The following is a 15,473-nucleotide window of genomic DNA, read 5'->3' on the forward strand; positions in this document are numbered from 1 at the left end:
GTAGAACTTGAGCTGGATATATGTGAACAACATGGGACCAGTAAACAAGCAGGAGTGCTCTGATGCAAGACTTTTGGGATTCAGGTTAGTGATATTCATTCAGATGGAACACAACAACATGTACAAGAAGCACAGAGCTGTGGTAGGATGTATGTATAGAAAAAAGAGAAAGCGTGATGAGTATAGACAAAACCAAGAACAGGTGAGGTCTATTCTATGTTGCTTTCAAGTTCAAAGTTAATACAGCCACATTATGTACTGAGTCAGTACCTGATGAGAAATCACAGAGTTCATAATGTTATTTTCAGAATATTCGGGGACGACTGACAGAACAGATCCGGAAAACAATGCTTTCATTTCTGGCCAGTGCTGGTCAGAGAGCAACACAGTGACTAATTAAATATACAGTATACAATATGAAAACAAAATCTACAAATGTACAAATCTAGTTTATGGACTCCTTGATGAAAACAAGGAATAAAATATGAAGTATGTACTATTTACAAAGGGATTACAGTGATCCAAGACAAAACCACTATTTCTAACAACTGAGACAACTTCAATTATGTAAACAGAAGAAAAACCAGCACCTGTCCTTATGATTCACAACCCTGTCTGCATTTCCCTTATTCTCATTTCTCCTGCTTCCTCCTCCCTTACTTTATCACCGCTTTACACTCTTGTCAGTCTCCCTCCCTTTCTCATTTTCTTACACTCTATGAGTAAAAGTTGACATGCAGTACAGTGCACATCATAGCCTTGCAATCTTAACAGAACTCACTCAGCAGCCTTAAGTCACACTAATCCTTATCTGTGTGTGTGTGTGTGTGTGTGTGTGTGTGTGTGTGTGTGTGTGTGTGTGTGTGTGTGTGTGTGTGTGTGTGTGTGTGTGTGTGTGTGTGTGTGTGTCCACAGCTCCCTGTTACCCGAGGCCAAGGAGTTCTTCCTGGAAGCAGTTCAGCACAACTCAGACATCATCGACCCGGATTTGCAGACGGGCCTCGGGGTGCTCTACAACCTCAGCGGAGAGTTCAACAAAGCTGTTGAGGCCTTCAATACGGCCCTGTCAGTGCGGCCCGAGGTACAAACGCCGACACACACTCACCCACCCACCCACACACACACAGGCACAGGCACAAAAGGGCACACAGGAACATGCAGATTAGACAGAATGGAGCTGTGGTTATACAAATGCTTGTCAGGATTCAGGAACATAGATTCTCTCCTGGCAGATATAATCTCATTGGTTGACTCAAGTCTCCGTGGGGGGAGCCGAAAATGGACAGAAACATGAAAGGCAATAAACTACGTTTAGTTGCATCTTAAATCAAAAAGGAAATGACAGCTGATGAGTTATCTGTGAGCTACAGCTAAATGATATGCAAAATAAATGATGTTATGTAGTTTGACAGATGATAGATGATAATAATTTTTACATGTCACTTTCACTGAACTTAAACATCAAAATGATGATGCTGCTATTTTTGCTGGAGTGGGAAGTTTGTTCTCTTGTATCTGGGGAATATGATGTGTGGGTCCTGGCAATTCTAAAGCACCACAGTGCTGAATTTAAAATCGTATGTTGTGACATGTTTCACCATCAAGAAAATTGCAGCTCCTGTGATTTGGATATTGCACTTTGGACACATTTAGGTTTCCTTAATGTTTTGATTAATTATTCTGCTCTACCCTGAGTTGTGGTTGGTGAACACATGGGAGCCACTGGTTTCCTTTCAGAGACAACATGTCTGACAGCTGGTTGACTCCAGCTGGCACTGCATTGTGTTGCTTTTCACCTCGTAGGAAGCCAGTGATGCTGGTTGTTTACATATTGCAAGAGGCTGCTATAGTAGGTTACAAGGAGGAATGTGCAGATATGGGTTTATATTCACAGCATGCAATTCCCCTGGCAAAACAATTACTGAAATTAAACTTCATCTCCATGTGACTCTCGATGAGTTTAAACGTTCCTTTGGCCCACATTAACTGTGAATTGTTGAAACAATATTAATAATAGGCTACTGAAACTTTGCAAAGAATATTTAGTTAGCTTTTTCATTATGCAAAAATAAAAAATGTGTGTTAGGTCTGTGTAATAAATAATCAGTATCGTTCTGTGGAATGAAGATCAGTAAGCCATTGCTGCTGCATTATGTTTTTGTTGAGAAATGCAAACAGTGATGATCTAAAACAACTAAACACACAGACATACAAACACCACGCGGCATACGCACAAAAGCGCAAAAACCATGATCTGTCACACGCCACATGTTACCATGCAAACACATTTGGCAGACATGAAGCCCTTAAGCAAGTACTCATCCTTAGAGACGACGGAGCCACAAATGCCGAGGGAGAGCTCGTTGGGAACAGATGCACTGAGCCACATCAAACTGTCACACCAATATGTGAAGCGAGGAGCTGCCAAATCTGGCCTCATGAACTCTAAACTGGTACACACACACACACACACACTCACTCATGATCCAGCACAAGAGCACAGAGAGATCTACTGTAGTCCTTACACACATTTACGCAAAAAAAAAAACAGACTCAGGCACATATTTCATACGCTGGAGTGCATACACAACCAAAACAAACACACACACCAGTACAACCTCAAACCTTTCTTCCATCCTTCATCCTTCCCTCATGCAAATCAGTCCCTGTCCTCCCAGCGCTGTCCCAAGTCGGCACGAATATTACTCACTGTTAAATCCAACCTCCCACATTAGACTTGGTAATATCTGCTCCCCTGCTGGAAAAAAAAAGCTCTGAACCCAAAGGGAGATAATTATATCCCGCTGCTGAGCTTAGCCAGAGATGAAGGACCCTATATTGTAGCAGACCATGACCTCTGTATGTGCTTGTCTACCCGCAGGTGGCAAACAATGGCAAGGGCACCCAGTGTGACGTAACTCTGCTCTCCTTAAATTACCCTTGTTGGGTTACTACGGTATATAGCATGGAGCTGTGCAATGCTTCAAAACGCTATATTGTTTTCTAGGCCTGAAAGGAAAAAACCAAGCAAATCATAGCTTTCTGTTTTAACACTGCTTTGTCGTGCTGTCACTGAAGATACAAGGCCGAGTATTGTGTTGTTGCTCAGATTATTCAGCTCTATTTCACTTGCGCTTGACTGTTAAAGACACTGTCAGTTATTTCTGCAGGCCTTTGAAGCACGGGAGGAATTTAACACTTGGGAGATAACTGAAGAGATGATGCTGATGAGTTTTAATTCAGGCTAAATTTGGAGCTATCCAGTGTGTTCACTAATTAAATGCAGAAACTAATAGACAAGCCGAATTATTTAGGGTGACGGTATGTGACAACACATGCATATCACAATAAAGCTCATTAAAAACTAAATTTCTTATCCTCACCCTCTGACATTCCTTGTTCCTCCAACCCACCACTCCTCCTTCATCCAGGACTACTTGTTGTGGAACCGGCTGGGAGCCACGCTGGCGAATGGGGACCGGAGCGAGGAGGCAGTAGAGGCTTACACGAGGGCCCTGGAGCTGCAGCCGGGGTTTATCAGGTCTCGCTACAACCTGGGCATCAGCTGTATTAACCTGGGGGCACACAGGTGGGTCACCGAGGTTATGGGAGAATGCGACAAAGTTTCTACTGTGGAGAAAAAAATTACTTAAAACATGGCACCTGTGAGGAAAAGTCCACGCCATGGCCCCACAAGCATACACCAAAACCTTGCACAACATGGGCTGGGGAGAGATGATTAAAAAGTTAACACCACATTTAGCCCAACATCAGCTTAAACAGGGAATCTTCTTTTTGCAGGCTGGGCACCAGCTGCCATGTGTCTGTTTCCCCAACAAAGCACTTCCAACCGTTAAAAGCAATTTTACAAATCTAGTCAAGTGAGCGTACAAATCTAAACTCAGCAAGACCTTTCAACTAATATCCACACATTTAAATTAGGGTTGAAAGAAGCAATTATTTTCTATATTGCCTATTAGTTTTTAAAGTGAAACCAGGAATTTGTTTGGAAAGCATTTCAATAAAACTGTTGCTTACTATTATTCTTTCATTCCACTAATCACCGCAACTCGTATTTGAATCACAAAATCTGTGACCCTCAGCAAGTAGGACCTCTTCTTATTAATTATTAACTTCTGTGATGAGCTGGTGGTGACTATCAGCAGTAATGAGAGATGTCATGACTGATTTTGAATTAAATCATTTCTCCAGTGCTTGGCTGATAATAAAAAATAAAAAAAAAAGAAAATGTGCCAAAGCCTAATGTGAAGCCACTAACAGAAACTAGAGGGAGACATGAAGCAAAACAAATTGCATTCATGAGTATATTACAACTACCACAGTCAATCAATAGCTCAAAAAGCATATTGCACATCAATGTTTAGAGAAATAATGTAGGAACAAAATTTTCTTAAAACTATGCACATACTGTACACGTTTGAGCCATTTGGAGGGGTCAAACAATAGATCCATGGTTGAGTCAGTGTTGGACTCCACCGAAAGGCCAGCAGTGTCTCCTCTTTATGACTATCCCAGGCAACCTCAGTAAGACCTTACTAATTGTTATAAGGATGTTTGTTACAAGTTATTGATGCTTCTCTTAATGGGCAGGGTGATTTTGTCTATTTTATGTCTTCATGCATTCTGCAGATTTATGCACAGGTAATATTTTGCAAACCTAGCCCCCCACTCTCAACCTAACACTGAAGACCAGCCAAGTCAGTTACAGTGGACTATGGAGGCAGGATATAGGTTTATTTTCATGTCAAAGTATTGTTTGAAACTTTTTACGTGGTACGTGGTAAATGATGATACATTTAATTTACTGTATTAACTCAACACAATAGAAATAGCATCGCCTGAGTCTGCAACTCTCAAGGTGTCCTCAATTTATCTGTGAGAAGCTTTTTGGAGCTTGTTGTGGATGCATTTAAAAAAAAAAATAGGATACTTTGTGAAGATAAACGTAATTTCATCCCCATCCTCGTGTCCCTAATAAGTTTAGCAGATAAATTATTCAGTAAAACTAGTGTTAGCTGCTAGGGCTATATAGTGCAAATACAACATGTAGCCTAGCTAGTTCTACTGCAGCAACCAGGTCCCCAGGAAATAGTCGGGTCCGAACAATAAAACCAGCAAGTAGCCAAAGTACAACATAGGATTGTATTAGCTGTTAACGCAACACAGACTCACCTCGGTTGAACAGACACACAGTGAGTTGTCCATGGCACTTACAGGTAGGTTTATTAATCCTTGCGGAAGGGTTATATGAAGACGAGAAAAAAAACCGTGATAACGAGTTGAATCTACGGTTGAGGCGAATGGTCGACGAACTCCGGTGTTTCGTTAAGACAACGTGAATATTTCCCGCGCAAACTTTCCTCAGCCGACACCGACAGAAACTTAAGCAGGTGAGTTAATGTGACAGAGGCAACAACAACATAGGCCTAAGCAAGAGTAGTGCTCTGGTTACCATGAGGTTGGCGGTTCGATTCCCCGCTGATCCCATTAATAGACTGAATGATAAGAAAAACAGAAGAATAAAATTCAAAACCTAGAGGATATCGAAATTAGCGTTTATTTAGGCTAAATGTTAACTACTTTTTGTGAAGTTAACTCCCTGATTGTAGCATGAGCTCAACTAATCAACCTCCCTTTGCCAGGTGTGTAGGCCTATGGGTTACAAATTAAAAGCACTGACTGCACAGGTAGGAGATAATTGATTCAACTAAACATGATTTAGCTAATTATTGATGCAAATGTCCTGCAAGTGAAGAAAGTGAATAGAGACTATACAATAAGACAGTCATCCTGATCAGAACTGTCCACCACAAATGTCCTCAGTGGCCTTCAGCCAACCCTTGCCTGAACGTCTCTGAAAATCCGTGGGTAACACCGTGTGTAGACTATGACAGCCTAAAAATATCTCTGAACCTGAATCTGAAAACTTTCTTCTTTTTGAACTGCCTAAATCAAGGCTGTAAAACTACCAACTTAGTGCCCATTCTAAAGGTATGGGCACTAAGTCAGTAGTTTTACAGCCTTGATTTAGGCAATTCAAAAAGTTCAGTTAATTCAGTTTCTGTCTGGTCACATCAGAAAATATCACACTGAAGTTCATCTGTGCATCCACACAAAACAGGTGCTGGTGCGAAGGGTTTGGTGATGAAATCATACGTTTTTTATCAAGTGACTTATTCAAACTCTTGTTTCATAACTGTCTACAGATGTTGCATTTTTATCTTCTAAACTAAAATTATTTTTTGTTGCTTTACCCCAGAGAGGCGGCCAGTAACTTCCTGACTGCCTTAAGCCTTCAGAGGAAAAGTCGGAGTCGCCAACAGTCCCACCAGGTGATGTCTGGAAACATCTGGGCTGCTCTGAGGATAGCTCTGTCCATGATGGACCAGCCTGATCTCTTCCAGGCTGCAAACATTGGCGACCTGGATCTTCTGATGCGGGCCTTTAACTTAGACATTTGAGGAACGGGAGCCAGTGGTGATAGCATCTCCCCTTTCACTTACTCTTCAGTTTCTACCCAACAGCCAAAAGCCCAAAGTGCACACATCAGAAGAGGTTGGATCTTTAGAGACAATTGTGTGGTTTTTATGCACGTCAAAAAATTAACTCCCATCAAAGTTGTTCTATTTTTTCGCCAGAGTACCTTGGAGCAGTTCTGAGGACAGGTTCTTCCAAGTGCTTGAAGTGACTTCTTTGTGATGGATTTGCACTGCAATTTGTGATTTCCCTGAAGAGCACAAGGACAGGCAAAGATTGTACGAGCAATGCCTTAGAGAACACATCAATTAAAAACTGACTCATCCAGTGGAACAGAGCTGAGCCAGGAGAGACAGGCGGACAGACAGTTTGAGCATCTCACAGAGGAACTCTCACATGCACAAGGAAAAAATGAGGTTTTTTGAGAGAGAGAGTGAAAAAAAGAAACGTTATCCAGTCACTCTCAACAACTCCAACCTGTCTCACTCTCGACGGATGGATTTAGCGAACAAATGATCAAGACTGCACCATATGACCTGGAAATTCTGTCCCTGGCTTGTTTTCATCCTCTTTCAATGGAGAATAATGATACTGCATGAATAAGCATTTTTCATGAATGGATTATTATCGTTTAAAATTAACATAACTTTTAGAAACTGTCCCTTTGCACTTCAGACAAACACATAACTTCCTCAATCCAAGTGGAATGTGCAAGCCAGGTTGTAAAGCCTTACTCAAAATGCATGCGAACAACAATATTTATTTATACTATTTTTATGGCAACAAAACACTAAGCCATTTCCAGACTGGTTTCAATTTCTTTAAATAACTGCCATCCTCTGGACTTGAAAGCTTTCTGAGCCATTAATTTAATTTTTTTCTTTTCTTTTCTTTTTTTTGGGGGGGGATGTTTTTTTTTTTTTTCTTGGCTCCAAGCTTCTCTTTGTTTCCTTTATGGTGACTAGTTGGAGGAAAAGACCTTATAACTTTCTTATATGAGGTCTAAAACTATCTCTTCTAATTTCTGTTATGACTCTAGAAGCTATAGTATTTGATGTTAACATCATACTGTAATTTTCCCAACTGTATTAATTTCAATACAGTATAATAACATTACAGGTGAAAAAAAGAGGTGTTGCTGCAAGCCAAGACCCACCACGACAACAGCCTGGGGTATCTCCTAATGCAGTCATTTGTATCTTTAGTGCACCTCCACTGGCAGTAAAGCTCATGCATTTAATTAAATGAGTTTTGCCTCAGCCATCATGCATGATTTAAATGTTTATGTAATCCTGGGCAGAATGCCACATGTTTTTTTAAGCTATTTACTTTCACCACCTGTAATTCAGAAACATGAGATCATGATGCATCTACAGAAAACATGATTGTATGAAATGCAGTGATTCTCTTGTTTCTAGATAAATCATCTGCACCGCCTCAGAGGCAAAGCTTCTTTTTTTTTCTTACAACATGCTTTTTAGCTGACAGCTTCTATGCTGTAACTGTCAGTAGTTTGAAGTCACTCTGTAAAGCGAAACGCTCCTCACCGTGCAATATGGTAATCTGGTGTACTGTATAGTTTAGCACCTTTTGGTGTTTTAACAGGCGTGTCCGCAGTCTGGGTGTGCTGTAGAAAGCTGTTTTTATCCTCAGATCCTATGCAAAAAGGTCATGTTTTATGTTGCCATTTGGAATTTGTCAGTTTGTCCTCGTCTGCCTCAGTGGACCAAAAGGAAGTGGTGATTCTGTGCTTTGAGAGGACGCTATCAGAGGGAGCCAGAGACCAGTATGAGAGCCATTCATCAACTAAACAGTACAACTTTGATGGTCACGGTCCGTATGAGAAGAAGTGTTTCATTAGGAAACTGGGGAAGAACAAAACAAGTGTTCTTTTTCGAGAGAGACACATTGTCAGTGCTTTTGGAAAAAAGACACACACACATATACAGAGACACCATACACCTAAAGTGTAGCCTTCATGTTTTATAACCCCGTGGTGTAGCAATATTTCTTTGACCTCAGTTGCACCCAATGAAACCACTGCCGTACATCAAGCTTTGCTATCAGATACAGGTTTTACTTCACTGGTCCACTGCATGTTCTCTTTGAAATTCACCTTAGATGCACTTTGAGAAGAAAAATGTCCTTTTTTTTAAATGTACAACTAGAAAACTTCAACTGTTGTTGAACCAGTTCTGATCAGATGTCTTTCCACTTGTACTAAGAATCAAACATAATCAGTAAGGACATTTAAAGCTGGAACAGACGAGTAGCTGCTGTAGTCAGATATAAAAATAAAAAAAATAAAAAAAATGCTGGCACAGAGTCACTGTGGCCAGCCATGATGTTTAATAGATCAAGGAGGCGGAGGAGCCCAGTGAGACACAGCACATATGTGCATGCCACTAGCAATCTGCATCAGAGGGAGGCTGACGGTGGCACAATGGTAAAGGCAATGAGGCCAAAGCAGAGGTGGAAGCACAAATTTATTCACTCTGTGAGAGATTGGATGATGATAAAAGCAGATCAAATTGACAGTGCAGCTTTTTACTGAAATGAAATGGGTTTTACCCAGTCGTCAATCAATGGTATTCTGTTGAATATTTTATCATCATTAAATACTAAATAAGTTACTTTCAAATGTGCTAGCTGCTAGGCTCTAATGGATGCTAGACTGTTGGCCATTTTGGTCCAGAGTACTAAAATATCTTTGAAAGTATATTGAATCGCCATGTCCCCCCCAAAAATAAATTGCGATGAGTAGGCCTACCTGACTTTTTAGTCTGGTACTATTATCGATTCCTGCCTCAGCTCTACTTTGTGTTTATTGCTAATTATCAGCTGTTATGAAATGGTAAACATTGTATCTGCTAATATCAGCATTTTAGCATTGTCATGAGCATATGCATGCCTACATTAGCGCCACAAAGTCAAAATTGCAGTCACTGGTGTGGCTTTAGTCTTTTCACAGCTGCACAGCCACATCTGCTTTAGCCAAGTGTGTCCGTTGACGTCCACCACCAGGTCACTTAGCCTATGTGCGCTCAACCTGCCAGAGAGAAGCACACTGACCCAGCACGATGAACACTGTCCCACAGGAACTTCATATCAGATCAGAGTCTTAGCACGTCCAAAGCAGGCCTCCATCCACTTTTCTTTCCATGAACCTTATATTCATTTTTACTTGAAATGGTTCCTTGAGAGATTGTTGGCCAGTATTCCTCCATTGGAAAATAGATATATATCTAGGTAGCCTATATGAACACATATTCTGTCCCCGGTCCTCCAAGCTGTCTCCTGTGTCACATTGAACTGTAGAAAACCCAAAACATGATGTTTGGTAAATTGTGATTTCCAAATCAACTCTAGTTTTCTGATGAGGTTGTATGTGTAGGCCTTCGCTTTTTTGCATTTCAAGATACTGTAGTTGTGTTTAAAAATGAAAAAACGTTATTTTTCTAAAGAAACCTTAAATTGTTGGCTTATAATCTAAACTTCTACTGCAGTGCATTGAGATAGGATGCCTGGTGACAACTTTGTTTTTGTAGAACCTACTACTGTACCTTCTCAGGTGAACTGACCTATAGCTAAACGCATGCTCCTGGGGAACAGACTGAGGTTGGTCGCATGCTAGATCCACATGTGTTTTCTTTTTTTAAGTACTTGTTTATTTATTTATTTATTTATTTTTGAATGCTGTTTTAATTTGTATGCATGAAATACATGGAAGTGCTTTCTTCCCCCCACCACTTACATATAAAAATTAGATATGATGAAGTTTCCTTACAATATTTCTACAATACACTTTTAAAACCTGCAACCTTGACAAAAAGTGATGTATATATTCAGTATTTATTCTACACAAGATGCTTTTTCTTGCATAGAACGAGTGAAATGTGCAAAGCTCGAGCAGAGAGATGAGACAAAAGGCGAAAGCACTTGATCTCTTCCAAACATACTTGAGCTTGAACACTAGTACATTGCTACAACTGGCTAATCATAGTTAATATTCTGTAGAAATTTTGTAATTATGACTTCAACAAATTATAACGTGCTGGTAACCACTGCAATTACCCCAACCTATAGAGCTGTTGTTACCAAATGTTTTTTTGGTTTTTTTTTGTGTGTGTATTTGTTTTACATTGTTATGCACATTCACAAATAGTTATTCAAAGATATTAATGTTTTTAGCACCAACTTTGCACAGCACTGTTCATGAGGCTTTATATGGAAAATCAAAGTGTTCAAAATAACATTCTGGTGATCGTTGCAATTTTTCTCATAACCAGAAAACACGATTGTTTTTTTAACAGACCTTACTACCGGTTATTCATTTGCAAAAGTTAAGAACATTTGTAAGAAAAAACAGCTGGAATTTGATAGAAATGTAGTGTTATTGTGAACGAAATAACATTTCATGACGATCCTGAGCTCACAAAACCTATTTATTTGCTCATGTTGTTATTCATTCCATAATGTATTATTTCAAGGTTTCTGGAAGCTTAGCCAGAAAAGTTGTAGCCTGGCTCTCGCCAGACCCTTGTAGTTCCGCAAAGCTCCACCAGAGGCGCTACGCTCAGCTCAGCGTAGCTTTGCGGAACTACAAGGGTCTGGCGAGAGTCAGGCTAGAAAAGTTGTGCTCAACTCTGAACACTTTGGTCTTCCATATTTATAAACCTTATCTGCAATTTACTGAAAACAATTTACAGATGTTTTCAGTTTTTCCTTGCACACACAAAGCCTTTAAAAATCTTAATTACAGCTTCATTGGTTGGGGTTCATGAAGGTTATCGGTGCTTCTGTACATTTCTTTCTTCACTCCTTTAATTCAACATGTGTACAGCGGCAGTTTATTCCGGTTTATTTATCGCATCAGATGTATGAATAAAATGATATTTTGATGAATGAACTTAGAAATTATATACTTTATATACAGTAATTCATTTATTCAAATACCTACTATAATACATATTACTGTACTCTCCCTGTATAATCACAAGGAAAGCATTAGCACCTTTGAAACGTACAATATGAAAGTAAACTTTTAAAATAAACAGTTGTTATATATTCTACGCTCGTGTCTTCTTTTTTTCCTAAAACAATTGTCAACACTTGAACTGAAATTTCTTGTTCAGTCGTAAAGAATCCAAGTCTCAACAAAGGTGTAGTTTATTAATTTATCCAAACATTGCAAGTAAACAGCGCCACTGGGTATACTGTACTGTCATGACTCTATTCACATACACCTAAGCCACATTTGGATAAATGCATACATTACAAAAGTCAACTTAAAATAATCCCTTCAGGAAAACTATGTAATGAAAACTACAGAATTGGCACAAACTTATTTGCAAAAAGGGAACAGAGTAAAAACTGGTGAAGAACCTTTTTGACATTTAGTTAAATGAAAAAGAACAAAACTCACAACAGTACAACAGTACAATCCAAATGACTAAATGTCAACGTCTAGTGCACATGCTGACAGTGAAAAAGCCTTTTTGTGACAAACTGCACCATTACGTTTTAACAACGTATAGAAGAAGAAGAATGGAAGAGACCGAGCTGGAGGGAAAGCTGAAATGAAAAGACAAAAATACAGAAGACAATAGTGTAATCTGAAGGATGAGGGGGAACAAAAGGTGCTGAGAAATAAATTGAACTTCACAGACTATCAGAGGACTGAACATCATTAAGCAAGACAACAACTTTATCACCTACTCACCGAAGAGATCATGGTTTGACAGGACACATTTGGTTTAGGAGAAAAACCTTGTCTTTGTTTAACAGGATGAACCGTAGAAACACAACACTTGCATAGAAAACCTTTCAGAATTTCCTGCTGCATAGACGATGAACACTGCAGCACTTTGTCAAGTAGTATCTGATGAGGACGAGGTCGGGATTTCATAAAACTGAAGCTCCGCTTAGGGAAGTCTAGGCACAGTGTTGTTAAGGGGGGGGGGGGGAGCTGCAGGGATATGGACTCATTCTGTAATGCAGATTTTTATCTAAATGTTTCCATAAAGATTTTTTTTATGCCTGTATCATCCCTCAAGGAAAGACACTTCAGTGACTCCTTTAAAAAACAGCCGGAGACAGTTGAAAGACATTTTTTTAAGGACGATCACATTCCAGCCACTAACTCCCAGAGTTTTAGATGTATGTCTCCATTATTTTTTTCTTTCAACCATCTTAAGAAATGTCAATTTATTGTCAAAGGATTGTCATTTCCTTGGAAATCAAAAGGTAATGACGCTAAATTCGGAATAGAAGGCAGTGTGACACTCTGAAAGTCGATTTTCAGCAGAACTCCTTAAAATATTCACCTGAAGTGCATTACTGAGAGTGTGTCCATGCCACTGACAGAATAACGGTTCTTTGTGTGATACTACACAAAGTATTTGAGATGCAAGAAACAACACTGTGTGACTTTGTGCAGCATTACAAGTAAATACAAAGGGGATATTGAGCTATTGAGATGTTGTTGACGATCACAGGTTCATGAATGCCTGACAAACAAGTACATACTGTACGTTGCCCCGCAGGTTATGAACAAACTGGGGAAAGAACAGAGCTGGTTGATAATCCAGCATGAGGTTCTGGTGACTAAACAACAAAGGGGCCAGTTATTTTTTATTTGGAGTATTAAAGCTGAAGAGGAGGTTGTGGTTGCAGTGAGCACCATGAAGTTATACATTCAGCACTGCACCGTGTCTGTACAAAATGCACATTTTAGAGTCACTGTACAGCTTTTATCATTCAGTAGGTTCAAGAGTAGGTTTGGTTGTAGTGCATATTGCTTCAGACGCGGAAAACGTTTGGATGCATAAATGGATTAACTGACCTGTAAAAAGTGGCGACAGGTCAAAGAAAGTTTACTGACATCTGCATCACTTCCATGTGCACTCGTGATTTGACAGCCATCAATTGTGTTCAATCTTCATTGACTTGTGGCCACTTTATGGATGAACAGGTTCAGCAGTACTGAAGTAGAGACTTAAGGTATCACATTCAATGCTTGTGTCTTTTGAGTAAAAAGTCCACTTTGACTGCATCAGGTGCAAAATATGAACTTGTTTTAGTCACAAAAAAGTGCTTTCAGGGAAGGAAATAATATGTCTATCTTGATAAATCAGCCAGTGTACCATGGTGCAGAAACTCTCTTATTAAAAGTGACAATCATGCACATCATCTCCAAGTAAAACTAGGGCAGGTCTGAGCCATTATTCATCAGTAATACTGTATATTTAACTACAGTCACATTTAACACCTTTTCACGGCCCTCTCGGTGCTCTCCTTCATACAGTATGCTGGTAATTTCTCTCAGTGCCCGACCCAAACATTTAGAATTTTTGATGTCTCTTCAATTTCCCCAGGATGAAAAACATTCTCTTTCTCTTTCAGAGTAAAATGCAAAAGCCACCAGCAGCACAGTAATTTCTTTTTCAGAGCATTTCAGGTCTGGCAGTGGAGCACCACCATTTCAAAATACATTTATAAAATGTACCCCTTTGAAAATATTGGCACAGTTAGCTGAAGGCATAGAGGAGGAACAATGAGATTTGATATGTGACATTATTGTGTGTCCAGCAGTCCAGAAGTGGAAATTGCACACATCCCTCTGTACCTATTCTGTCAAGACAACGTGTTCTTTTAAAAAAACAAAAACAAAAAAAAAACATACATTTAAAGCATAACATAACACAAATGCACAAAAAGCACATTGCTTTCCCTTTCTGACCAGTGTTCCTGGTTGCTCCTGAATGACATCACTGTAAGGCGAGCAGCTGGTCTGAGAGGTTATTTCCATTATTTCCACTGTGGCTGTTAATACAGTTGTCTGCCAGTCCTCTGAGTGAAAGACTGCTCTTCTTTAAAGGTTGCAGGGTGGAGGAAGGTGGAGGAGGGAATTTAACTGCTTGACAGTCGATGGTAAAAGTAGACGTAGCCCAAGTCTTTTGGAGGCCTTTCTGACAAACACACTTTGTGGTCGTTGTAGATCACCCACCTGCAGGAGGCGGAACATGCACATTATTGTGGTGCTCTGTGAAAAGTTTTACTTTTTAAAAACTGACAGCGATGAAGGCAGAGGAAATGGGTTAATTTACTTTTTCAATTCAGTTCAAGTACTGTAAGCTGAGTGATTCTGAATAATTTGTTTCCAAACTTCCTGTGGCAAAACCTTAATGATAATAATTTTAATTTAGCAGAAATACATTTCCTAGGATGAGCGATATGAAAAAAACCCCCACATCCATCCATTAATAACTGAATTTCTTTTTTTTGTTAAACAGGGAAGTCCCTTGTTTTGATTAAAAATGTCCTATCAGCACTGTACCATAATAAAAAAACAAAAAAGACTGAATGAATATAATTGAATTAAACTGTGTGTGACTCACCTTCCCTCCTTTTTGATGTGACAAACATAATGTCCAGACATTGTGGATGCTCCCATGTGGCTGATGAACGCAAATAGCTCATAACCTGGGCAAAAAGGACAAAGAAAACACTATCAACATTTTCGGTAGTTTAATTAACTAATGACATTGAGCCTTGACTATTTTAAACCCTCAGAATAATAGAAAATAAAGTTGGAAACATCTAAAATATAACACTGTTAAGTAGGCAAAGCTAATCGTAAAAATGAATCTGTTTAAAAAGTATAAATTGCTTACTTCAGTTTCAACTTTATTTAAAAAAAAAAAATTAAATTTATGTAAAATATAGCTATGTTTTACGTAAAATATAGCTTTGTATTAGTGTTTCGAAGCACCTGAGCAGCATTTTAATACGAGACTTTGGAATATGACCCTGTCCTTTAACAACACTTCTGTCCTAGTACACTAGTCTAAAGCTCATTACTTTGTCATAATGCAGATAAATTATTACGTGAAGATGCAGCATTACACTTTATATTTGGAGGAGAGTTAAACTGAAATGAAGATTAGGCCTATTTTCCATGCCATTATGACTTT

At 39.3% G+C, this 15,473-nt stretch overlaps 2 protein-coding genes across 7 annotated transcripts in view; one reads left to right on the top strand and one right to left on the bottom strand.

The window, feature by feature from the left end:
* The window catches only part of pex5la (peroxisomal biogenesis factor 5-like a), a gene marked incomplete at both ends in the record, with an annotated part of 89,508 nt that extends 83,026 nt beyond the window's left edge, over positions 1-6,482 (top strand). Inside the window, 3 exons of the mRNA XM_083969523.1 lie at positions 916-1,081; positions 3,432-3,589; positions 6,281-6,482. Coding sequence (XP_083825649.1) covers positions 916-1,081; positions 3,432-3,589; positions 6,281-6,482 — 526 coding nt within the window. The remainder of the gene's footprint in view (positions 1-915; positions 1,082-3,431; positions 3,590-6,280) is intronic.
* A 5,169-nt stretch (positions 6,483-11,651) lies between these two features.
* usp13 (ubiquitin specific peptidase 13) overlaps positions 11,652-15,473 on the bottom strand; it is a 31,625-nt gene continuing 27,803 nt past the window's right edge. For all 6 annotated transcript variants that reach the window (XM_083970356.1, XM_083970355.1, XM_083970354.1 and 3 more), the window contains exons 20-21: positions 14,898-14,982; positions 11,652-14,506 (exon numbers count right to left, since the gene is read on the bottom strand). In XM_083970356.1, the coding sequence (XP_083826482.1) occupies positions 14,410-14,506; positions 14,898-14,982 (182 nt within the window). In that variant the 3' untranslated portion in view covers positions 11,652-14,409. The remainder of the gene's footprint in view (positions 14,507-14,897; positions 14,983-15,473) is intronic.

Source organism: Trachurus trachurus (genome assembly GCF_905171665.1).
Source record: "Trachurus trachurus genome assembly, chromosome: 4".
Classification (NCBI taxonomy): Eukaryota; Metazoa; Chordata; class Actinopteri; order Carangiformes; family Carangidae; genus Trachurus; species Trachurus trachurus.